The 25,784-nt window shown below is 44.8% G+C and overlaps 2 protein-coding genes across 2 annotated transcripts; both read right to left on the bottom strand.

The window, feature by feature from the left end:
- Window positions 1-10,525: 10,525 nt before the first annotated feature.
- Window positions 10,526-19,765, bottom strand: LOC140207125 (SCAN domain-containing protein 3-like). Its single transcript, XM_072275456.1, has 3 exons — window positions 19,549-19,765; window positions 15,762-15,921; window positions 10,526-13,811 (listed from the first exon to the last, which is right to left on the bottom strand). The coding sequence occupies exons 1-3, from the start codon at window positions 19,682-19,684 to the stop codon at window positions 11,894-11,896; spliced, it is 2,214 nt and encodes a 737-aa protein (XP_072131557.1). The 5' UTR covers window positions 19,685-19,765; the 3' UTR covers window positions 10,526-11,893.
- A 1,929-nt stretch (window positions 19,766-21,694) lies between these two features.
- LOC140207735 (F-actin-capping protein subunit beta-like) lies at window positions 21,695-22,900 on the bottom strand. Its single transcript, XM_072276292.1, has one exon. The coding sequence runs from the start codon at window positions 22,876-22,878 to the stop codon at window positions 22,054-22,056; it is 825 nt and encodes a 274-aa protein (XP_072132393.1). The 5' UTR covers window positions 22,879-22,900; the 3' UTR covers window positions 21,695-22,053.
- Window positions 22,901-25,784: the final 2,884 nt, after the last annotated feature.

Raw genomic sequence — 25,784 nt, 5'->3', positions numbered from 1 at the left:
GGAATCAGCAGCGGGGCGTGGCAATGAATGACAGAGTAGCAACATTTGGAAGCTGATTGACAGAGAAAATCTTTTGTTTGTCTGACTGATGACACAAACAATTCCTGTGGTGAGGTGCTCCACTGGTAAAGGAACATGTGTGTGTTGGGAATGGTTTTATCTATTGAGTGAATTGTTCCTGCTTGTTTATCCTGTAATATTATATCCAGATGGTTTTTATGGCTGGTCCTATCTGAAATAATGTATTTATTATCATATGATTTGTAAGATTTTGACTCTAAAACTAGAACAGCCTTGAATTTATGGTGCTTTTATGAAGTGACATTCATGAGTTTGTATTTTAAAGCAAAATTTTGGTGAATGATTTTTGCCACTTTATTGTACCTCTGTAAGTAATCAGATTGAGTTAAACTTCTGCAGGATCCTGGCATGTGTTGGATTGTGTCTGGTTTCGCTTGGCATTTTCTGCACTTATTGCTTTGTTTGTTTGTATTGTATGTATTTTTGATTTACTTTTTCTTTCTTTTTGTTAACCACCTTGTCCTGTGTTTCTGCAAGGAACCCCTCTGTTTCTGGGAAGAGGTCTCCAACTCTCAGTCAGATGCTCGATGCTTCCTTGTCAATATCCTGCCTCCTCAGATCATTGGGATGTCTCCCATGGAGGGTCATACTCATTCCACTGGTTAATGTTTTCTTCCATAGTGATGATTCATTTTTGAGTTGGTCTCTCATTGAAGTTTTCTGGTCTGTATTTCTTACACGATTGCATACACACACCTGGAGTGCTGAATTCTGTTCATTTTTGATGAAAATATATACTTACTGTTGTGTGATTTTTTTTCATGTGTTATTTCTCTTCCCTCCTTCTGTCCAAGGTAGTGTTAATCTAAGTGGGTTTGAATATAAGTAGTCTTTTCTAAAGTTTTCTAAAGTCCTTATTTATCTTTGTAAATTTTACTGATTGAAACGGGACCAAGATATTTTCATTTAAAAAGTCAATGTCAATATTGACAAAAGTGTTTATTGCCTTTGTTGTATTTGTTAACTATTGAGCTCTGTTTGGCACATTTTTTAAAGCCTTGAACTAAATATTGTCAAAGGTTTCCCCTATTTCGCACTACCTTCTATTTTCTTTGCTTGTGGATATTCCAGAGACGTGGGAATCAAGAGTCCCGATGAAGGGTCCTGGCCTGAAATGGTGATTCCCAACCATAGATGCTGCCTAACATGCTGAGCTCCTCCAGCATTTTGTGTGTAGTTCTCTAGATTTCTAGCATCTGCAGGTCCTCTTGTTTCCCAGATAGAAACCATAGAAACTACCACACAGAAACAGGCCTTTTGGCCCTTCTTGGCTGTGCCGAACCATTTTCTGCCTAGTCCCACTGACCTGCACATGGACCATATCCCTCCATACACCTCCCATCCATGTATCTGTCCAATTTATTCTTAAATGTTAAAAAAGAACCCGCATTTACCACCTCGTCTGGCAGCTCATTCCATACTCCCACCACTCTTTGTGTGAAGAAGCCCCCCCTAATGTTCCCTTTAAACTTTTCCCCCCTCACCCTTAACCCATGTCCTCTGGTTTTTTTCTCCCCTTGCCTCAGTGGAAATAGCCTGCTTGCATTCACTCTATCTATACCCATCATAATTTTATATACCTGTATAAAATCTCCCCTCATTCTTCTACGCTCCAGGGAATTAAGTCCTAACCTATTCAACCTTTCTCTGTAACTGAGTTTCTCAAGTCCCGGCAACATCCTTGTAGACCTTCTCTGCACTCTTTCAACCTTATTTATAACCTTCCTGTAATTTGGTGACCAAAACTGAACACAATACTCCAGATTCGGCCTCACCAATGCCTTATACAACCTCATCATAACATTCCAGCTCTTATACTCAATAATTTGATTAATAAAGGCCAATGTACTAAAAGCTCTCTTTACGACCCTAACTACCTGTGACGCCACTTTTAGGGAATTTTGTATCTGTATTCCCAGATCCCTCTGTTCCACTGCACTCCTCAGTGCCTTACCGTTAACCCTGCATGTTCTACCTTGGTTTGTCCTTCCAACGTGCAATACTTCACACTTGTCTGTATTAAACTCCATCTGCCATTTATCAGCCCATTTTTCCAGTTGGTCCAAGTCCCTCTGCAGGCTCTGAAAACCTTCCTCACTGTCTACTACACCTCCAATCTCAAATTTGCTGATCCAATTTACCACATTATCATCCAGATCATTGATATAGATGACAAATAACAATGGACCCAGCAGTGATCCCTGTGGCACACCACTAGTCACAGGCCTCCACTCGGAGAAGCAATTCTCTACTACCACTCTTTGGCTTCTTCCGTTGAGCCAATGTCTAATCCAATTTACCACCTCTCCATGTATACCTAGCGACTGAATTTTCCTAACTAACCTCCCATGCGGGACCTTGTCAAAGCCCTTACTGAAGTCCATGCAGACAATATCCACTGCCTTCCCTTCCTCTACTTTCCTGGTAGCCTCCTCGAAAAACTCCAATAGATTGGTCAAACATGACCTACCATGCACAAAGCCATGTTGACTCTCCCTAATAAGTCCCTGTCTATCCAAATGCTTGTAGATTCTGTCTCTTAGTACTCCCTCCAATAACTTACCTACTACCGACATTAAACTTACCAGCCTATAATTTCCCGGATTACTTTTCGATCCTTTTTTAAACAACGGAACAACATGAGCCACTCTCCAATCCTCCACCTTATTTACTCCCTGCTTCCTATACACGTCATACAACTCCCTCTTCTTCTTTATCAGAGTTGCAATATCCCTTGAGAACCAAGGTTCCTTATTCCTATTCACTTTGCCTTTAATCCTGACAGGAACATACAAATTCTCCTTTGAAGGCTTCCCACCTACCGATTACATCCTTGCCAGAGAACAACTTGTCCCAATCCACGCTTTTTATTTCTTCAAATTTGGCCTTCTTCCAGTTAAGAACCTCAACCCTAGGACCAGATCTATCCTTGTCCATGATCAAGTTGAAACTAATGGTGTTATGATCACTGGAACCAAAGTGCTCCCCTACACAGACTTCTGTCACTTGTCCTAACTCGTTTCCTAACAGGAGATCCAATATTGCATCCCCTCTATTTGGTCCCTCTATATATTGATTCAGAAAACTTTCCTGAACACATTTTACAAACTCTAAACCATCTAGACCCCTAACAGTATGGGAGTCCCAATCAATATATGGAAAATTAAAATCCCCTACCACCACAACTTTTATGTTTCCTGCAGTTGCCTGCTATCTCTCTGCAGATTTGCTCTTCCAATTCTCGTTGACTATTGGGTGGTCTGTAATACAATCCCACTAATGTGGTCATACCTTTCTTGTTTCTCAGCTCCACCCATAAGGACTCAGTAGACAAGCCCTCTAATCTGTCCTGCCTGAGCACTGCTGTAATATTTTCCCTAACAAGCAATGCGACTCCCCCACCTTTCATTCCTCTGACTCGATCACATCTGAAACATCAGAACCCTGGAATATTAAGCTGCCAGTCCTGCCCCTCCTGTAGCCAAGTTTCACTAATTGCTATAACGTCATAATTCCACGTGTCAATCCACGCCCTCAACTCATCCGCCTTCCCCGTAATACTCCTAGCATTGAAATATGTACACCTCAGAAGATTTTTACCACTACTCACAACCCTTCTATCAGCGGATTTGCTTAAACTTTCAACATCATTTATCTTCACCCCAGCCACACTGTCAGCTCTGGCACTCTGGTTCCCATCCCCCTGCAAGTCTAGTTTAAAGCCTCCCCAACAGCACTAACAAACCTCCCTGAAAGGATATTGGTCCCCCTGTAGTTCAAGTGTAACCCGTCTCTCTTGTTCAGTTCCCACCTGCTCCAGAAGAGGTCCCAATTATCCTGAAATCTGAAACCCTGCCCCTTACACCAGTTCCTCAGCCACTTGTTCATCCTATTCCTATCCTCACTGGCACGTAGCACAGGTAGCAATCCTGAGAATACCACCCTCGAGGTCCTGCTTTTCAACTTCCTACCAAGTTCTCTATACTCACTCTCCAGGACCTCCTCACTCTTCCTTGCTATGTCATTGGTACCGATGTGCACCACGACATCTGGCTGATCACCCTCCCACTTCAGAATGTCATGCAATTGATCAGAGACATCCTTGACCCTGGCACCCGGGAGGCAACAAACCATCCTGGATTCTCCGTCACGACCACAGAACCTCCTATCTGCACCTCTAACTATCGAGTCCCCTATCACTACCACTCTCCTCTTTTTCCACTCTCCCTTCTGCACTGCAGAGCCAGACTCAGTGCCAGAGATCCGGCTGCTGCAGCTTGTCCCAGGTAAGTCAGCCCCCCCAATAGTATCCAATGCGGTATACTTGTTGTTGAGGGGAATGGCCACAGGGGAACCCTGCTCTGCCTGCCCTTTCCCCTTCCCTCGCCTGACAGTGACCCAATTTCCTGTCCTCTGCTCCTTTGGCGTAACTACCTCCCTGTAGCTGCTATCTATAATCTCCTCATTCTCCCGAATGATCCGCAGGTCCTCCAGCTCCTGCTCCAGTTCCCTAACGCGGTTTGTCAGGAGCTGCAGCTGGATGCACTTCTGGCAGGTGTCGTTGTCAGGGACACCGGAGGGCTCCCTGACTTCCCACATCCTGCAAGAGGAGCATTCCAACATCCTGCCTGGCATTCTCACTACTCTAAATAAATCTGAACAAAAAAACTGACCAGAACCTACCCTGGCCTCTGCCTGTTCTCGCTGAAGCCTGTTTGAGCCAAAGCCGTCCCACTCTGACTCAGTCCACTCCGGTGATGGCCACTGTATATGGTGGTCTGCTTTTTAAACCTTGGCGTGCTACGTCCCGCGCCTGCGCAGTGCAGACCCTTCTCCCCGAGCAGTGTTTAAAAATAATGACTTTTTCTACCCGAGTTCTTCACTCCTTCTCAGCTGCTTGCTTCGACTGAAACTTATATATTTCTTGAAAGAACAAGCTGGTAGTGGGGTTGTGTGGCTCTGTTGCTAAAATAGTAAATAAAATCATTAGAAAGATCTGGCATAAGGTTGGAAGGTGCAGAATCTGTGGGTAGAATTAAGGAACAGCAAATGTAAAAAAAATCTCTGATGGGAATTGTATAGAGACTCCCAAACAGTAGTAATTATGCAGTCCACAAATTCCAATGGGAGATAGAAAGTGTGTGCCAAAAGGGCAATGTTACAATAGTCATGGGAGATTGCCATGCAGGTGATTAGGAAAATTAGGATGGTGTTGGTCGCAAGAGGAGGAATTCCTCGAGTGCCTACAAGATGCTTTATAGAGTAGCTCGTGATTGAGCCCACTTGGTGATCAGCTATTCTGTATTGGGTGTTGTAATGAACCAGAATTAATTAGGTCACTTAAGTTCAAAGAACCCTTAGGGACAAGTGATCTTAATACGATCAAATTCACCCTGACATTGGAGAAGGAGAAGCTAAAGTCGGATGTGGAATAAAGAGAATTAGAGAGGTATGAGAGAAAAATTGGTCAAAATTCATTTGAAAAGAACACAGGCAGGGATGAAAACAGAGCAGCAATGGAATGGCTGATAAGAGAAACCAAAGACAACATAAAAACCAAAGAGAGGGCATAGAGCTAAAATTACCTGGAAGTGAGAGGATTGGGAAGCTTTTAAAAACCAACAGGATGCAACTAAAGTAATTAAGTAGGAAAAGATGGAACACATAGGTGAGCTAGCCAGTAATATTAAAGAGGATACCAATTTTTTCTTCAGGTACATACAGTGTAAAAGAGAGGCAGAAGTGGATATCAAACCACTGGGAAATGATGCTGGAGAGGTAGTAATGGGGTGGGGGTGCAAGGTGATGGCAGATGAACTGAATACGTATTGTACATCACTCTGATCTGTCGAAGACACTGGCAGGAATATGAAAGTCCCAGCTGTCAGTGGTCAGAATGTGTAAAGTTACGTTACTCGGGAGAGGTTTCTTAGGAAACAGAGATGGTCTGAAGGTAAATAGGTCACCTGGACCAGATAATGTACACCCCAGAGATCTGAAAGAGGTGACTGAGGAGATGAGGAGCCATTAGCAATGATCTTTCGAGAATCGTTAAGGAAATTATATCCTCAGAAGTTTTTTCCTTCACTACTCTCCCTCTCCCAGTTTCCCCTATCACCTTCCACTTCTTCCACCCCCACACTTCTTCCTCTGATGTCTCATCTTTTTTTTTTTCCCAGTCCCGATGAAGGGTCTCGGCCTGAGACGTCGATTGTTTACTATTTCCCATATATGCTGCCTGCCTTCCTTGGTTCCTCCAGCATTTTGTGTATGTGTTGCTTGGATTTCCAGCATCCACAGATTTTCTCCTCTTTTTGATAAAAGCAAAAGCAGGGTCATATAATAAGCAAGAAAATGGTGGGAAGTTAGAGGATTGGAATGCTTTTACATAACCAACAGGAGACAACTGAAAAAACACACTGGAGAGACAAGATGAAGAATTAAGGTAAGTGAGCCAATAATATCAAGTTCTTCAAATATATAAAGAGTAAAAGAGAGGCAAGAGCTGATATCGTATCACTGGAAGATGATGCCGGAGAGTCAGCAATAGAGCAAAGAAATAGTGGCCGAGCGTAATAAGTATTTTGTGTAAGTAGCAGTATAAGACCATAAGACATAGGAGCAGAATTAGGCCATTCAGCTCCATCGAGTCTGCTCCGCTGTTCTATCATGGCTGATCCCGGTTCTCACTCAACCCCATGCACCTGCCTCCTCAGCATATCCTGTAATGCCTTGACTGATCAGTAAGCTATTAGCTTCTGCCTTAAATGCACCCACAGACTTGGCCCCCACCGCCATCTGTGTCAGAGAATTCCACAGATTTACTGCTCTCTGACTAAATAAAATCCTCCTTAACTACTCTAAAAGGTCACTCCTCAGTTTTGAGGCTGTGCCCTCTGTTATGGCTACCCTCACCATACGAAAAGTCCTCTCCTCATCCACCCTATCTAGACCTTTCCACATTCGGTGGGTTTCAGTGAGACTTAACACCCCCTGCACACCCCCCCCCCCCAACCCGCATTTATTAAACAGGTCAGTGCTGGAGTACAGGCCCAAGGCTGGCAAACACTCCTCATATCCTGTCCTTCTTTCCTGGAATCATCTTCTTGAACATCCTCTGGACTCTCTCCAATGACAACACACCTTTTCTGAGATATGGGTCCAAATAAGTGCAGCCTAAGTAGTGTTTTATAAATTATCAGCACTATCTCCTTGCTTATATATTCTACTTCACTTTGAATAAATGCCGGCATTGCATTTGCCTTCTTTACCACAGACTCAACCTGTAAATTAACCTTCTGGGAGTGTTGCCCATGGACTCATATTTCCATCTGTACTTTTGTTGTTTAAAACTTCTCCCCAATCAGATAATAGTTCACTATTGTTCCTTTTGCCAAAATGCATTATCGTACATTTCCCAATATTATATTCCATCTGCCACTTTTTTGCCCATTTCCTGATGGGAATTGTACAGAGACCTCCAAAGAGTAGTAAGTATGTGGTCCACAAATTACAATGGGAGATAGAAAGTGCGTGCCAAAAGGGCAATGTTACAATAGTCATGGGGGATTGTCATTCAGGTGATTAGGAAAATTAGTACGGTGTTGGTCTCAAGAGGAGGAATTCCTAGAATGCCTACAAGATGCCCTTTTAGAGCAGCTGGTGGTTGAGCCCACTTGGGGAACAGCTATTCTGGATTGGGTTTTGTAATGAACTGGAATTAATTAGGTCACTTAAGTTCAAGGAACCCTTCGGGGCAAGTGATCTTAATATGATCAAATTCACCCTGACAATAGAGAAGGAACAGCTCAAGTCAGGTGTGGAGAATTACAGAGGCATGAGAGAAGAATTGGTCAAAATTGATTTGAAAAGAACACGGGCAGGGATGAAAACAGAGCAGCAATGGCTGGAATTTCTGGAAGCAATTCGGAAGCCACAGGATATATACATCACAAAGAGGAAATAGTATTCCAAAGGTAAGGTGACAAAACCGTGGCTGATAGGAGAAACCGAAGACAACGTAACCAAAGAGAGAGCATAGAACAAAAATTACTAGGAAGTGAGAGGATTGGGAAGCTTTGAAAAACCAGCAGAATCCAACTAAAATAATTAAGTAGGAAAAGATGGAACACATAGGTGAGCTAACCAGTAATATTAAAGAGGATACCAAATGTTTCTTCAGGTACATACAGCGTAAAAGAGAGGTGGAAACCACTGGGAAATGATGCTGGAGAGGTAGTAATGGGGTGGGGGTGCAAGGTGATGGCAGATGAACTGAACAAGTATTGTACATCACTCTTATCTGTCGGAGACACTGGCAGGAATATGAAAGTCCCAGATGTCAGTGGTCAGAATGTGTAAAGTTACGTTACCTGGGAGAAGGTTCTTGGGAAACAGAGATGGTCTGAAGGTAAATAGATCACCTGAATCAGATGGTGAACACCCCAGAGATCTGAAAGAGGTGGCTGAAGAGATGTGGAGATATTAGCAATCATCTTTCGAGAATCGTTAAGGAAATTATATCCTAAGAAGTTTTTTCCTTCACTACTCCCCCTCTCACAGATTCACATATCACCTACCACTTCTTCAACCCCTCTCACCGCCACACTTCTTCCTCTGACATCTCATCTTTCTTTTTCCCCAGTCCTGATGAAGGGTCTCAGCCTGAAACGTCGATTGTTTACTATTTCCCATATATGCGTTTTGTGTGTGCGTTGCTTGGATTTCCAGCATCCACAGATTTTCTCCTGTTTTTGATAAAAGGAAAAGCAGGGTCATATAATAAGCAAGAAAATGGTGGGAAGTTAGAGGATTGGAATGCTTTTACATAACCAACAGGAGACAACTGAAAAAACACACTGGAGAGACAAGATGAAGAATTAAGGTAAGTGAGCCAATAATATCAAGTTCTTCAAATATATAAAGAGTAAAAGAGAGGCAAGAGCTGATATCGTATCACTGGAAGATGATGCCGGAGAGTCAGCAATAGAGCAAAGAAATAGTGGCCGAGCGTAATAAGTATTTTGTGTAAGTAGCAGTATCAGACCATAAGACATAGGAGCAGAATTAGGTCATTCAGCCCCATCGAGTCTGCTCCGCCATTCTATCATGGCTGATCCCGGTTCTCACTCAACCCCATGCATCTGCCTCCTCGGCATATCCTGTAATGCCCTGACTGATCAGCAAACTAATAGCTTCTGCTTTAAATGTACCCACAGTCTTGGCCTCCACCGCCGTGTGTGTCAGAGAATTCCTGGTTCTTGATCCTCCAAAATAGTCTGCATGGAATTTAAACTGGAGGTGGCGGGGGGGGGGGGGCAGTGGGCTGAAGAAGGAGATTTTTCACTGCTCTCTGTCTAAATAAAATCCTCCCTAACTACTCTAAAAGGTCACTCCTCAGTTTTGAGGCTGAGCCCTCTGTCATGGCTGCCCCCACCATATGAAAAGTTCTCTCCTCATCCACCCTCCCAACACCACTCCCATCCCCACTTTGCCCGGACCATTGGCCCCGCTTGCAGGGCAACAGTCTGCCGGTGTTTGCCCCCCAATGTGGTGAATCGCCACCACCGTGGGCTCAGACATTTCCACAGATGAGCCCCTCCTGTCCCCACCGGGACAAACATCCTGTCCGCCCCCTCTCTCACCGTCTTCATCCTCTCCCTCCCCGGGGAACCGGCATCAAACCGACGGGCCGAGCGGTCTCCTCCTACCTCTCAGCGATACATCAGACTCCGGCCGCAGGAGACGCTTCACAAACGCCCCAACTTCCCTCTGAGGGAAATGGAAATAAATCAGAAAACGGACATTTACTTTGGGATTTGTTCCGCTTTAACGGTGAGTTCAGGGGCAGATGCCAGCGGGGTAACGCCCTCTCGGATGGTCTGCCTTCACTATTGGCCATAAACAGTGATTGACATCGCCTCGGGCCAATGACTACAGCGCAGCGGAGGTGAGGGGTGGAGGGGTCTCGTGGTCGGTAGCTCAACCGTTAAACCGCCTCAGCGCGAGCACAGCAGCGCGTGTGTGACGTCAGGTACGCGCGAGGGGAAACCATGTGTGACGTCAGGCGGGTGGGGGTGCGCTTGTAATTAAAAACACCTGAATGGACGTTTCTTATGATTTCAGTGGAACAACAACATTAATCACGGGTTTCATCACTGAATCCAGTGTTGTGAGATGTAAAGTCCCCTGTTATGTGTCCGGCTGTGCCGTGTTGTTGGTGGAGTGGGCAGCGTGGTGTTTGTCTCGATTCGGGTCACAACACCAGAATTGCCAGCGGGGTCCACACACAGTGTATTAGTGACCAGAAAACCTCCCGTCCCTGCAGTCTTTGTCTCCTGGTAAACTCAACACCCTGACAATGTGGATCATAGATACCCCTTCCTCTCAGAGTCAGGGGATCATTCAGACAGTGATCAAAGAGAGGAATTATATTTATTGGTCATTAAAGTTCATTGTGGATTATCGATACCCCTTCCTCACCCGCTCCGTTTTTATTCAGATATTTCCCCCCTTCCTTCTCAGTCCTGAAGGAGGGTTCAACTGGAAACGTTGACTGTCCATAGATGCTGCCTGGCCTGCCGAGTTCCGCCAGCATTTTGTTTGTGTTGCTCTGGATTTCCAGCATCTGCAGACTGGTGGTGCCGCGGCGAACCTCCTGCAAAGCGCAGACTCGGTGCAGACCCCAGCCGTCGCCGGTGTTCCTCCTGTACGGGCGGCGGTGAGGAAGGGACTGATCTCGGGTTTGTGTAAATCGAGGGCCGGTTGCAGTGGGAAATGTTCGAGTACGAGCTCTGCCTGACAGCCAGAAGCTCCGGGCTCTCCGGTCTTGCAGCCCCGGTTTTATTTTGCGCTGAGCTGGGATTGTGGAATCATTTAGTTGTGGGTCCCCTAGCTGGGAGGGTGGATGTGGGTGAAGGGGATCTGACTACGTGTACGGGTGTGGGCTGAATGGCGGGAAGGATATGAATGAAATTTTATTTTTTGGTCAGTACAAACAACAAAAAACATCATTCTCGACGATGATTTCATAAAACAACAAAAGCATAGATATTCTTTAACACAGACCGAAAGGGTGTAGGCTGAAGCTACAGGTTATTACACCTACCCCTCTTACTTATACAAAAACATATTTGGTGTCAATTTTCACATCAAAACAAAAACATTGATAATCTTTTAACACAAAATCCAGTTCCAAGTATCATTTATTTACATTATTCCCGTTTATTTTAAATCACGTATTTTATATTTGTTCATTAAATTATTCTTAAATATTTTTAAAAACTTTTTTAAGTGTGGCGCATGTTTTTAAATTCTCACTACAACTGTTCCATAGATTCACCCCTCTAACTGAAATACAATGATTTTTACATTTGTTCTTATCCTTTGTTTTTGAAATATACACGTTCCTCTCAAATCATGTTGACTTTCTCTCATTTTAAACCAGGGGTCACCAAACTTTTTTGCACTGCAGTCCGGTTTAGTATTGACAATATACTTGTGGACCGGCCAGCGGGGGTGGGGGTGGGTGTGGTGTTAATCACAACCAGAATACAGGTGATAAGTCGACTATAAGTCACTTATAAGTGGCTAATACACTCAATTTCGTTTCTAAAAGGGTTTATGTAATGAATTTATTTTTAAACACACGGCGCATATTTTCCTTGCATGAATATAGTGATAAGTCAACTATAAGTCACTTATAAGTCAATAGCGTCATAATATTTTAAGTAACGTTTGGATATTAAACTCACAGTGCATATTTTCCTCATATGAACATATAAAATCATTGCAACACACCAATATCGCTGAATCAGTGGGAGCCCTGGGCTTGTTTCCCTGCAACAAGACGGTCCCATCGAGGGGTGATGGGAGACAGCGATACTCGAAGGGAGTTCCTTATGTCCAGCCTATTCTGCAATTTAGTTTTCATTGCATTCATTGCAGAATAGCCCGCTTCACAGAGATGTGATGTTGGAAATGGAAGCAATGTTTTGAGTGCTTTTGTGGCTATCTCAGGATATTCAGCCTTGACTTTGATCCAGAATGCCGGCAGAGATGTTATGTCAAACATACTTTTCAGCCCACTGTCACTTGCAAGCTCAAGGAGTTGATCTTCTTCCCGTGCTGACATGGATGATTCACCGGGGACATTCACAAATGGGTCATAGACCCATTCCTTTGCACGTCTCGGGTCATTTGCAGTTGGGAAGTAACGCTCGAATTCTGTCGCCAGCGAAGATAGGTGATCACGCACCAGCTGTGAGAGGGACGGTGCAGCCTCAGTCTCCCCCAAAATCCCAGCTAATGTTGGGAACATGTCAAATATGCCCCTATCCACTCGCCGTCCCCACAGTTCCAGTTTGGCTTTGAAAGCAGACACTTTATCTGCCAACTTGAAGACAGTTGTCATTCTCCCCTGAAGTGACAAATTGAGTTCATTGAGCAGGTTGAAGATGTCACAGAGATAAGCGAGTTTTGCTATCCACTCCTCGTCACTGAAGTGTGCTGCCAGTGGTGACTTTTTTCCTGAAAGAAATCTCTGTAGCGGCTCTCTTAACTCAAGAACCCTGGCCAGGGCTCTCCCCCTTGATAGCCACCTGACTTCAGTGTGTAAGAGAAGGCGTTTGTGTTCTGCATCCATTTCCTCGCAAAGCTGCTCAAACAGACGTGAGTTAAGGGCTTTTGCTTTGATGTGATTGACAACTTCAACCACGTCACTCAATACGCTGTTAAGATCAGGTGACATTTTTCGGCTAGCCAGCATTTCCCTGTGTATGACACAGTGTGTAGACTGGCATTCAGGAGCAACCTCTTTGACGCGGGTAGTGAAACCAGACAGCCGTCCAGTCACAGCTGCAGCCCCGTCTGTGCATATTCCAACACAGAATGACCAGTCCAGTTTGCCTGACATGTAGTCATTCAAAGACTTGAATAGTTCTTCCCCAGTTGTGTTAGTTGGCAACAGCAGTGCACACAACATATCCTCGTGCACATCGTCTTGAAATATATATCGCACATAAACCAGCAGTATTGCCTTGTCGACATCGGTAGACTCGTCGACCTGGATAGCATACCATGGTGACTCGTTAAGCCGTTCCAACAGTTGTGCTTCGATGTCCTCCGCTATGTCATCGATTCTCCTTGAATCTGTGGTAGCTGAAAGAGAAACCTGTGCCATCTTGTTAGCTGCAGCTTCTCCCAACAGTTCACGGCACATGACCTTGGCAGCAGGCAGAATCAATTCTTCACCAACGGTGAAAGGCTTTTTAGCCTTAGCAATCCGGCTAGCCACTAAGTACGACACTCTCAGAGCGGCAGCGTTTGTGGAGGTGGTGGCTCTCAGCACTTCCTTCTGTCCCACTTGCTCCTGTCCCGCTTGCTCACATTTTTTCCGCACAAAAAACTCAACGGGTTTGTCTTTAAGTGAAGGGTGCTTGGTCTCAAGGTGCCGAAGCAGTTTTGAGGGCTTCATTGCCTCATTAGACAGCTTGTCTCCACATACCACACACAGGGGGCTTGGAGCGTGCAAGTCACCGGTCGCAATAAAGCCATATTTTATGTACGACTTGTCGTATTTTCTGTTGCAGGAAGCTTTCTTTTTTTTTGTAGTCTCGGCCTCAGCTGTCTCTGCGTTATCATCATTGTTAGGTCTTTTCTGTCCCCTACCACCTCTTCCAAAGAAACTCCCAAGCGACTTTTGTTGTTTACTCATTGAGTAGTTGTAGGGCCTAGGGGAAGAGATGGGGAAATATATATGCCAACTAACCAAAATTCTCCAAGCATTACATTCACAGGTACAATAGGCTTACACGGAAGAGAACTACCCCACAGAGAGGAGTGACTATCCCACCATAGAACCTGGAAATTTTGTCCTGATCAAGAACTGGAAGCAAGGAATACCCAGACCTCGGTGGAGAGGACCATGTCAGGAGTTACTGACCACTCCCACAGCTGTGAAACTGAAGGGGCAATCTCGGTGGATACATCGAAGAGACAACAAACGTGTTACTGAAGAAACTGAGTAGAAGGACTCTCTCGGACTGAAGGAAAATATATTGGTTGATAGTGGTGTTCGTGTTTGTGTCTTTGAGAGGGCTCACCCCAGCATCCGGGGGCCCCCATGTTAACACCTTTCTGTCTCTCTGTCACACCTATGCCAAACAGGTAGAACTAGGGACCTGCTGGGTTTGTGGTGAAATTCCCCAGCATGGTAAAACTATGGTTCCAATGTCAGTAATCACGCTCAACCAGAGTGAGGAACTCTCAGCCTGGGCTTTCTCAAATATCACCCAGGGAAGTGAGGTGAGGAACTGTGGTCCAGTCAGAGATGACTGTGGCTGTCAGTGTTTTGAGGGACGGTATCTCAGGCCCCCACCAAACGGAACTTCCTATACTGGGAAACATGCATCCTGGCCATACTTGCAGATGCCCAGCAGCAGAGAAGAATAACTGAGACTGAGCGATTTTGGATGATCACTTTTCTCTCCTATGGAGTAGCCAGGAATTCATGAGAGATAATCAATTTGGCTACAGCACTTGAGGAGCTGGCCACAATACTGCAGGGGCCCTGACAGAAACACAGGCCCAAGTAACAGAAATATCCACTGAAATGATTGCAATCCGGCAAACAATCCCACAGAATCGTATGGCTTTAGATTTTATCCCAGCTGAGAAAAGGGGGAACCTGTGCTGTTATTGACACAGAATGCTGCACCTATATCCCTGATGACTCTACTAACATTACATCCCTCTCCGAGCACACTGCCAAGGAGATTGACAGCATCAAGAAAGTAGGGCAGGATTTACACGGGTTCACCAAAGGGTCGAAATGGCGGTCTTCGAAGGCCTGTTTGGTAATATGTGGGGCATGATATTGCATTATGCCCTAATAGTTGTACATATCATTGTTATAATTACTGATGTCTGCTGTTTTTACCCACTGATGAGTCAATGCTGTACTCGGTTACTTTCTCTGTAAAAAAATTACTGCTTTGTTGATCATGTAATGATGAAAAGGAGGGAATGATAAAGTATGTAAAAGGGTTAACACTTCGTTAAACAACAGCAGCCTGTTTTTCTGAAAGAAACTGCTGATGATCAACAGATGTGCTGAGCCATGCTGAGCCATATTTCTTCTTGAGTGTAGCTAGCTAGGGTTTCAGGATGCTTATCTCCCTGTGCACTCATGTGTAGAGATAGGACAGCTTCAGTCTGTTCTGTGTGTGTAAGCCATTATGACTACTTTGTAATTTGTATTTAGGGGCTGTCATGTAGTAAATAACTTTGGCTCCAGCCTGTCTTGTGTGGGGGGTATCTGGATGGATATATCTGTGGTGTAAGGGGAATTGTTAGTCAGTTAGTGGATTAGGCTGGAACAGTCATAGACTGTTCCTGTTTGAGCAACTAACTGAGTAAGCCCCGGGTGCTTAGAATAAAGAGTTTGTACTTCTACAGTCTCTGAGTGACCTAATCCGCATTCAATTTCCACAGAATGTGAGTGGTTTTAAAGGGCTGGGCTACTGGAAGCACATTATCAGACCTGGAGTGATTGCAACTGGGTCTGAAAGAGGCAAAACTGGTTCTTCTGGGCACAATCAGTCTCACTCCAACTATTTCCTACCTTCCTTTGTACAGGTATGTAATGTCTAAAGGACCAGTGTTGAGTAAATGAGACTCACCAAACTTTCTCCTGTTGAATCACTGGATTCTCAGAGTCAGATGGGTTCTCTCCAGTTGATGCTCTCAATCCTCGGGCTGGTTCTCTTGTTGCTGTTCCCTCATCTTCACAAGTGGTTTGCTTCCAGTTGGGTTTTTTCCAATAATTCTCTCCCCACAGGTCTAACTTTAACATGAAAGATAATGAAGCACATTAACAATACATTTCTTCTTAATGTAACTGAGAACAAAACTCACTGAAATTTAAACGTTGAAGGCAAACATAATGATCTCAGTGAACAATCTTTTATTGTCCCTCACATGTCACAAAACGATATGGGATAAGAAGGAGTCGTCGGTCAGTCATGGTGAGACATAAGACACGGGAACATAATCAGGTGATTCAATCCATCTGGTCTGCCCCACCATTCATCCATGGCTGATTTTTATTCCTGCCTTCCTCCTGTAACCCTGAAGCTACTTAGCAATCATGGATATATTAATCCCTGTCATAAATATACCCAAATGGCAGCCTCAACCAACCTCTGTGGCAACAAATTCCACAAATCAGACATCTTTGGCCAAAATAATTTTCTCAGTTTCAAAGGGAAGCATTTTTATTCTGAGACTGTGCTGTCAGATCACAGACTCTCTATCCAATGGAAACATCCTCTCCATGTCCACTGTATCCAGGCTTTTCAGCATTCAGTAGGTTTACTTAACCATACATCCCTCCACCACCACCCACCCCCCCCGTCCCTCTGAACTCCACTGAGCACAGGCCCAGAACCATCAAATGCTCCTCATACTGTTGCATGCCACAGTAAGGACTTGTGAGTGGGAGGATGGAATGGTCTTGTGATAGTGGAGTGATGTAATGTCACGTGATGGCATGGTATAAATGAAAAGCCGCCACTGTGACACAGTTCTTGTTATTTAATGGTGCAACCACGTTGTTGCCGGTCGGCTGTTGTGCTGGACGTCACCGGTTTTGTTTGTTCCACGTTTATTTTCCTTCACAGTCTAGTATCGGAGAGTGAAGACATTACCAGTGTTATCCAAACCCAAAGGATTGGGTAAAGTTAATGTCGTTCAGCGATTTGGGAGTGATCGAATTTTTTGTATCTTCGTTCTGGAAATTGTGGCATGCACATTCGAGTTAAACCCCTGCAAGGTCGGGAAGGTTTGTGCAGTGACCACCCTCCAGCCAAAAGGTCAGTTACTTTAAGACACTTTATTTCTTCATGATTTCGTCTGACAAGGCATCTCTTCGCTGTGATCAACAGGTTCATCATTTCTTCGAAGGAATCGTTGTTTCGGGGAAGTCTCTCCTTAATGATTGTATAAATCACTTGGACTTTTGAATTTACCACTTTAAGACTGTGCTTCAATGAGAACTGTTTCTACGTTTGACTGTTTGTTAGATATTGCTGCATAACTCTTAACTTCCAGTTATGTTCGTTGTTTGTTTACTTTTCTATGTTTTTGAGCAGAGGTTAATAAATTTTGTTGTTTGTTTATAAAGCCTGACTCATTTTCATATCTATTGCTGCTGGTTCATAACAATATATAAAGCTGATCATTCCTGAGATAATTCTTATCAACCTTGTTATCAACAACGGTACTGAACACATTTCCAGGAATAACAAATTGGTACCAGAATAATTTATAGAGAAAAGTTGTGCTTTCTTTACTGTTCTACTATCACAGAACAAGCCATTTCCATTCCCAGGTTAAATGAGGTCCATTTCAGGAAATATAAACCAGTCCAGGGTGAATGTAATAGAAAGACACTGGAATTACCAGAAACACACAGCAGGCAAGGAACAGCTGTGGGGAGAGGAACAAACTTTACAATTCAGGTTAATAACGTTTCGTCAGAATGACTTCAAACATTTTCTGTTTTTAGTGCAGATCTCCAGCAATTTCAGATTCTGCTTGATTTCCCCACCGAGTGACAGACAGGTGACAGTTGGTGGAGGGGTGTGGGGGGGATTTCCAAATACAGTTTGAACACCAAACTCACTGGTCTATTTCTACTGTTGTAAACACGGAACAGCCCAATTACTCACAGTTTCTCCCTGTGAGGATGGAATGGGAACTCATCCTCTCCTCAAATTAGCAGTCATTGCTTCCAAAGGAACTCCAGAAACAAACATCTGATCCCAGACCAGAAATACTCACTCAACACCTCATAAGCCCAAGCAGCTCGATCCCCAGGTCCTCTTTACCTGGATCAAAAACTGTGATATCCCAGGACCCAACCTCACAGAGTTACACAGCTGAATCTGCCACTCACCGACCCTGAGAGTCTCACACATCGTCCCCATGTCTCACACTGGATAGTGCAGTCCGGGATTTCCCCACAACCAATGTCCAGCTGCTCGAAATTTCTGCTTCATTGCAGAAGGACGACCATCCAGCCCCATCTGTAGAAGCACTAACCAAAGTCAAAGCCAAAACACCAACAGTTCCATCTGCCTGGAATGTAGATCACAGGATTATAGCCCAAGCACCAACTCTCCCAGTACTCTTTGCTGCCAGTAAAATGCTGCAGTGTGCCAGCCAGTCACAGTTCAATAACTAGCATCTCCACACCGATGCACAACAGAACTGGTACCTGATGATCCTCTGGCATTCCAGCTAACAGAAACTGATTCTGGAAATAACTCAGTGAGGCCAAAGGTGTAAATGAACACTTCACAATGAAGACAGAGGTTAGAAGAAAGATTGCTGATATATAACACTGAGGTGGTGAGATACAGGGTGGGCCGAGGTTGACCCAGATATTTGATGTACATCACTGAAGCTGGGGGGTGGGGGGGTGGTGATTAGGAGACTGGACTGAGGTTGAACAAGATGGGCAGGGATGAGCAGATGGAACCAGGTGGGAGAAGGGATCAAGGACAATCACTGATGGTCTTCCAGCAATACACAGATACTGAATTAATAGTACATACTACTGTATTAAATGACAAAGTTACAACAAACAACAAGAACTTTGCCATATATACTTTGATCCTCACCAATTTTTTTATCAACACACCATAGAAAGTTTCCGATCCAGACACTTCACACCTTTACAACAGGAATTCTGCAGATGCTGGAAATTCAAGCAACACACATCAAAGTTGCTGGTGAACGCAGTAGGCCAGGCAGCATCTCTAGGAAGAGGTGCAGTCGACGTTTCAGGCCGAGACCCTTCGTCAGGACTTCACACCTTTGTATGGTAACTACTCTGCCTATGACTGCAAGGGACTGCAGGGACCTTTGGTTACAGATCAGCACATCACAGAAATCATTCTCCCCTTTAGACTTCTCAGTCCCTCTATAAAACAGACAGTGAAATCAAAGATCCCCATAACCTGGGTCATTCTCCTTCCTCACCCTCCCCAGTCCGGGAGAAAACACAACAGCCATGAAGCTCAAAGGACAAATGTGAGGAGCCTGAGGAAGCGAGGCGACTTGGGGGAAGTTAACGGGACTCAGTGGCCAACATCAGATTCCCCCAACACAACACGGAGGAAGCATCACCATCTATCCGGGGACTTTGTTTACACACCACGTGATCTTGCGTCACAAAGCGGAGGGCGGGCAGATCTGCGGTAAAAAGCCTCACGTGACCAGTTGGCGGGACACCCATTACAATTCTGCGGAAATAGATAGCCTGGTCTCCCGGTTTGGATCGTTCAATGCAGATTAAGTGAAGTCGACACATTTCTGACGAGCCCAGATAATTGGAAAATAAATGAGTTTGGGCCTCACTGCCAACATCAGATCTCCCCGCTCGGGATCGGTCTCAATACTCACCGATGGGCCCGCAGACAATGATCCCGAACCCCGGGGCCCCGATCCAGGAGGCGATAATCCTTTGCCGATCCCGCAGACGAATCACTTCAGCGCTGAGCTGAAAGGCAAACACCGTCCATCTGGAGACTGTGAGCATGCGCGGAGTGATTGTTGCGTCATCCGGAGGGCGGGGCCTCGGGAACAGACGCGCAGCTGCTGCCCGTCTGCGGTTAAATGGGAGGGGCGAACGGGATCACGTGACCTGTGGGGACAGAGACTCCAGCTACCCGCCACTCTGGGGAAAGAAACAAACTTGTGTTATGTACCAGCAGTAATAGACCACAAACTCAGTTTTAATGTCAACTACTATCTTTATTAGTATATAGAAAATTAAACTAACTACTCTTCTAAACAGAAGTTAACAGTGTTCTGCGTTTGTGCCTCCCACACTGTCAAGTTTAGGAACAAGTACTTAAAAGTTTCAAGATGGCAAGTTTCAGTTATTCACGGAATGGGGAAATTTGTAAATCCACATTAAAATACAACGAGGAAGTTATCACGAAGAATTTCACTGGTTCCACGCTGGGAAAACGAAGTAAAAGTCACAGAAGATTTTCAGTCACCGAATCGTATTCCAAAATCCACGAAGAGATTGTACAAGGTGACAGTCACAGGAATATTCTTTAGAACAAGTGGTTGCTACACAACATGTAAGTGTCTATGCAAGTATTAACGAAAGTGGTTGCCACAGGAAAACTCCAACAGTCCACTTCTGGATCAAAACAGCGACAGTCACACATTCAATATGCACTGCGTGCCGCTCCTTCACCCAGTCCTTTTTGGCACAGGAAAAGTATCAAACTTTTACCCATTATTTTAGCAAACTTCAGCTTGCAGTCCGCTGGTGTTCTGGTATTTTATATATATATATATATATATGTCTGTCTCTGTCTGTCTGTCTGTCTGTCTGTCTGTCTGTCTGTCTCTCTCTCTCTCTCTCTCTCTCTCTCCAGCAGTCAGTGTAGTGACGTCATACTCCTGCCTCCTGCAGGGTCTCTTAAAGTAACACCCACAGCAAAATGAAACCTGTGATCACGTAAAAGTTGCTGGTGAACACAGCAGGCCAGGCAGCATCTCTAGGAAGAGGTACAGTGGACGTTTCAGGCCGAGGCCCTTCGTCAGGACTTGCCCCTCACATCTCCTCTCACCTTAAATGTATTAGACATTTCAACCCCCAGGAAAAATATATCATCTGTCCGCTCTATCTATTCCTCTCATAATCTCATAAACGTCCATCCAGTCTCACCCCAGCCTGCGCCGCTCTGGAGAAAACAACACAAATTTGCCCAGCCTCTCGTTCTAGCTCTCTTAACCACCCGATCAATCTGTGCAGTCTGTCTCAGGGAGCTGTGAACTTGGATCCAATATCCCTCTGATCATCGACACTGTTCAGGGTCTTGCATTTAACAGTGTACTGTCTCCTTACATTTAACAGTGTACCGTCTCATACATTCGACCTACCGAGCTGCCAAGATGATCATCACTAATCAAATCTCACTGAGATTTCTCAGGTCCCGTTGAATTTATTGCCAAGTGCACAAGTACGGGAAGGTACAGGTACAGAGAAACACTGACTTGTGGCAGCATCACAGGCAAATACATTCAGATAACACACGGAACACAAATTATATGATTCTCTGTCGGTAACAATCTATAAATATGTTGTGTCATGATCAATATTAAAGTGTGCATTTTGTGTCAATGACAGACTTAGAAATGTTGAATTTGATCCCTGTCTCCATTCCTCCTGTAATCCACAACCAGCTCCTTTGTTTTTTTCACCATGAGGGAGAGGTTGTTTTCTTGACACCACTGTTTTTTTTTTTTTTGTGATTTACTATTTCTATTTATTTTTAAGTTGGAGGTTCAAGTACAAGATGTACATTTCAATGTTTAAGCTTTACAAAAGAAACCCTTGCATTCTTTAAAATATTGACATGGGAAAACCTTAAAGGCAATATGTTAGAATTTGTAGAATTTCAGGACAATTTATATCATATCTTTTCTATAGTACAATACTGAACATACAACCCTTGTTCCTTGGAAAGTTAAAACCGGTAATTATAACATGATGCTCTGGTGAGATTGGGTCTCCATCCCACCATAGTCATTTGCAAGTCAATTTTATTCTTGCTTTACATTTTACATAAGCATAACCAGTGTCCTTGAACAAAAAAAAATGCTAGGTTGGTGTTGTGTTAACCAATGTGACCAACAAAAATGAAAGTACAAGATGCCTTTTAGTAAATGTTCCTCATGTTGGATTGTGAAATAAGCTTTCTTATAGTTTGAAGTAGGTTTTACAAGCTAAAACACAGCATTTTATACAATTCGGACAGGGTTAGAATGGCTTTTAAAGGAATAGTTCAGGCAAATTTTAAAAGGGACAAATTAAAGAACAAAAGAAATAAGAAAACAAATGTAACTGAAACTGACAGTGCTTTGCTTTTGTCAGTTAGCTAAGAATCAATAAGGTTGCTGCTGTCTTTTCTTCAAAGCTTCTGCCAAATTAGTTATCAGAGCTTCCTGGCTTGATCTGTCTGCAAGTGATGGCACAGACCTTAGTCCATTCACAATATCCTTTGTTTTCCCAAAGTAGATATCATTCAATGTACTTCTGATCTTGTTTTCCATATCCTCTACCAGCTTTCCAATATTAGCAATGTGAGGCGACGATTCACTCACGTTCTCATCCTTCTCCATCTGTCTGGTCAGACTGCCACCAAGGTTCATAGTGCCAGAGCCAGTCTTGTTTGTTTGTAGCCAAAGCATAACTGTGGAGGTCAGCTTGTAGTGAGCAGTACGTCCACTTGATTTCTCCTGAACTTCCACGACATGAATGGAGTCCCAGCAGCCCTTGATCTTTTTTGATCCATCACCAGCTTTCTTGATCAGTATCACACCAGCAAATCCATGGTCCAAGTCCCAGAGGTAGACAGAAGAAACTCCTCCTTCAAAATATAGGTCTCTGTACTGATCAAATGCTTTGTTGGCTTCAACTTCCAGTTTCCGCAGACGAGCTGATGGCATGGCACCATCGTCCAGAGGGGGATCATATTTATTACTCCAAGGTGACCTGTATGAGTCACCATCTCTATTATAGTCACAAAGTAAGTAATCCTTTCCAACCACTTTATCCCTGGCAATCTTTAGTGGCTGATCAACTGATGATAATAGGTCTTCACAGAGATTTGGAACCAAATCAATCAGATCACTGAGATTCTTCTCAATTTGTTGAGGTGGAAGACGCCTCATCAAATTCAAGGCACAATCCAGTTGTCGATCAGTCATGGCGACGGTTGGCGGTGATTCGGCAGATTGGGGTGATGACTTCTTCTCTGTAGGCTGCCTCGTTATTATTTGAGATTAGGCCAGTCAGTGCAGTGTCTTCAGCGAATTTAATTAGCAGATTGGAGCTGTGGGTGGTGACACAAGTCATGGGTGCACAGAGAGTAAAGGAGGGGACAAAGGAGACAACCCTGTGGGGTATGAGTGCTGAGGGTCAGAGAGACAGAGGTGAGGGAGCCCACTCTTACCACCTGTCGGCGATCTGACAGGAAGTCCAGGATCCAGCTACACAAGGCAGGGTGAAGGCTTTGGTCTCTGATCTTTTTGTCGTTACTTCACGCCTTTGTATGGCTACTGCTCTGCCCATGACTGCAAGGAACTGCAGAGAACTTTGGTCTCACATGGGAACATCATAGAAACAAGCCTGCCCTCCATGGACCCTTCCTACACTTCCCCTGGAAAAGCAGGCCGTATACACAAAGATCGCCACAACTTAGGGCATAATTGCTGCAAACCCAGTCCCCCATTGAGGAAAAGATACAAAAGCCTTAAAGCGCATACCACCAGCTTTAAGGACGGCTTCCTGTCTGTGGTTAGAAGCCAAATGAATGGCCTCCAGTCCAATAAAGTGGACTCGACCTCACAATGTAACTCGACGTGACCCTGCACATATGCCTATCTGCACTGCACTTTCTCTGCAGCCATGATGCTTTGTTACAGTTATTGTTTTGTCGTATATCAGGTCAAAGTACCCTGGTAATGTATTGATCTGTGTGGATGGTACGTCAGGCAAGATTTTCATGTAGCTCAGTACGTGATGGTAATGGGTGACAAAGCACATTAAGGACATCCTGAAAGCTAAAAAGAGAGCGTTTAGAGATGGAAATAGGGAGGAGTTGAGGGCAATACAGAGGGACCTGAAAGCCGGGATCAGGGAGGCTAAAGACAGGTACAGGAGGAAGCTTGAGTGGAAACTCCAGCAGAACAACATGAGAGAGGTCTGGAGGGGGATGAGGACCATCACTGGGTTTCGGCAAACTAGCAACAGAGGAGCTGAAGGCAGTGTGGACAGGGCCAACGAACTTAACCTGTTCTTTAACAGATTTGACATTGTGACCCCTGCCCATCCCCCACATGAGCCATCTGTTGTCGGCCCCCAACCAACACATATTCCACTCTCCCCTCCTACCCCGCCTCACAGTCCCCCAACCTGCTCTCATGACTATACCCCTCCCCCACACGAAACCACCACGGTGGGCTTCATGGCTGAACAGGTGAGAGACAGCTGAAACGTCTCAACCCAAACAAGGCTGCAGGACCGGATGGTGTCAGCTCCAGGGTGCTCAAAGCCTGTACCCCTCAGCTATGTGGAGTACTTCACCATGTATTCAACCTGAGCCTGAGGCTCCGGAGGGTTCCTGTTCTGTGGAAGACGTCCTGCCTCGTCCCTGTGCCGAAGACGCCACGCCCCAGCAGCCTCAATGACTACAGACTGGTGGCATTAACCTCCCACATCATGAAGACCCTGGAGAGACTTGTTCTGGAGCTGCTCCAGACTACGGTCAGGCCACACTTAGATCCCCTCCAGTTCGCCTACCAGCCCCGACTAGGAGTTGAGGATACCATCGTCTACCTGCTGAACTGTGTCTACGCCCACCTGGACAAGCCAGCGAGCACTGTGAGGGTCATGTCTTTTGACTTCTCCAGTGTGTTCAACACCATCCGCCCTGCTCTGCTGCCGGAGAAGCTGACAGCAATGCAGGTGGATACTTCCCTGGTATCATGGATTCTTGACTACCTGACTGGCAGACCACAGTACATGTGCTTGCAACACTGTGTGTCCGACAGAGTGATCAGCAGCACTGGGGCTCCACAGGGGTCTGTCTTCTCTCCCTTTCTCTTCACCATTTACACCTCGGACTTCACCTACTGTACAGAGACTTGTCATCTTCAGAAGTTTTCTGATGACTCTGCCATAATTGGATGCACCAACAAGGGAGATGAGGCTGAGTACAGGGCTACGGTAGGAAACTTTGTCACATGGTGTGAGCAGAATTATCTGCAGATTAATGTGAAAAAGACTAAGGAGCTGGTGGTAGACCTGAGGAGAGCTAAGGTACGGGTGACGCCTGTTTCCATCCAGGGGGTCAGTGTGGACATGGTGGAGGATTACAAATACCTGGGGATACGAACTGACAATAAACTGGACTGGTCTAAGAACACTGAGGCTGTCTACAAGAAGGGTCAGAGCCGTCTCTATTTCCCGAGGAGACTGAGGTCCTTTAACATCTGCCGGACGATGCTGAGGATGTTCTACGAGTCTGTGGTGGCCAGTGCTATCATGTTTGCTGTTGTGTGCTGGGGCAGCAGGCTGAGGGTAGCAGACACCAACAGAATCAACAAACTCATTCGTAAGGCCAGTGATGTTGTGGGGATGGAACTAGACTCTCTCTCAGTAGTGTCTGAAGAGAGGATGCTGTCTAAGTTGCATGCCATCTTGGTCAATGTCTCCCATCCACTGCATAATGTACTGGGTGGGCACAGGAGTACATTCAGCCAGAGACTCATTTCACCGAGATGCAGCACGGAGCGTCATAGGAAGTCATTCATGCCTGTGGCCAACAAACTATACAACTCCTCCCTTGGAGGGTCAGACACCCTGAGCCAATAGGTTGGTCCTGGACTCATTTCATAATTTACTGGCATAATTTACATATTACTATTTAACTATTTATGGTTTTATTACTATTTATTATTTATGGTGCAACTGTAATGAAAACCAATTTCCCCCGGGATCAATAAAGTATGACTATGACTATGATAAACAATTTCCCCATTTTAATTGTGTGGAAATATTAGACAGACTGAGCTTCTGCTTTGGAACGTCAGGGGGAAACTTAACTGAACTG

The sequence above is a fragment of the Mobula birostris genome, chromosome 13 (assembly GCF_030028105.1).
Source record: "Mobula birostris isolate sMobBir1 chromosome 13, sMobBir1.hap1, whole genome shotgun sequence".
Classification (NCBI taxonomy): domain Eukaryota; kingdom Metazoa; phylum Chordata; class Chondrichthyes; order Myliobatiformes; family Myliobatidae; genus Mobula; species Mobula birostris.
The sequence above is the reverse complement of the archived record's forward strand: the minus strand, read 5'-3'. Positions and strand labels throughout refer to the sequence as shown.

What these genes read in the sequence shown, in the direction of transcription:
- LOC140207125 (XM_072275456.1), bottom strand. Translation starts at nt 19,684, where the DNA reads ATGCTCACAGTCTCCAGATGGACGGTGTTTGCCTTTCAGCTCAGCGCT. An exon ending in CATTGTCTGCGGGCCCATCG is followed by an intron (nt 15,922 to 19,548) that starts GTGAGTATTGAG and finishes TGTTAAAGTTAG; the next exon opens with ACCTGTGGGGAGAGAATTAT. An exon ending in ATTCAACAGGAGAAAGTTTG is followed by an intron (nt 13,812 to 15,761) that starts GTGAGTCTCATT and finishes CTCTTCCCCTAG; the next exon opens with GCCCTACAACTACTCAATGA.
- LOC140207735 (XM_072276292.1), bottom strand. Translation starts at nt 22,878, where the DNA reads ATGACTGATCGACAACTGGATTGTGCCTTGAATTTGATGAGGCGTCTT.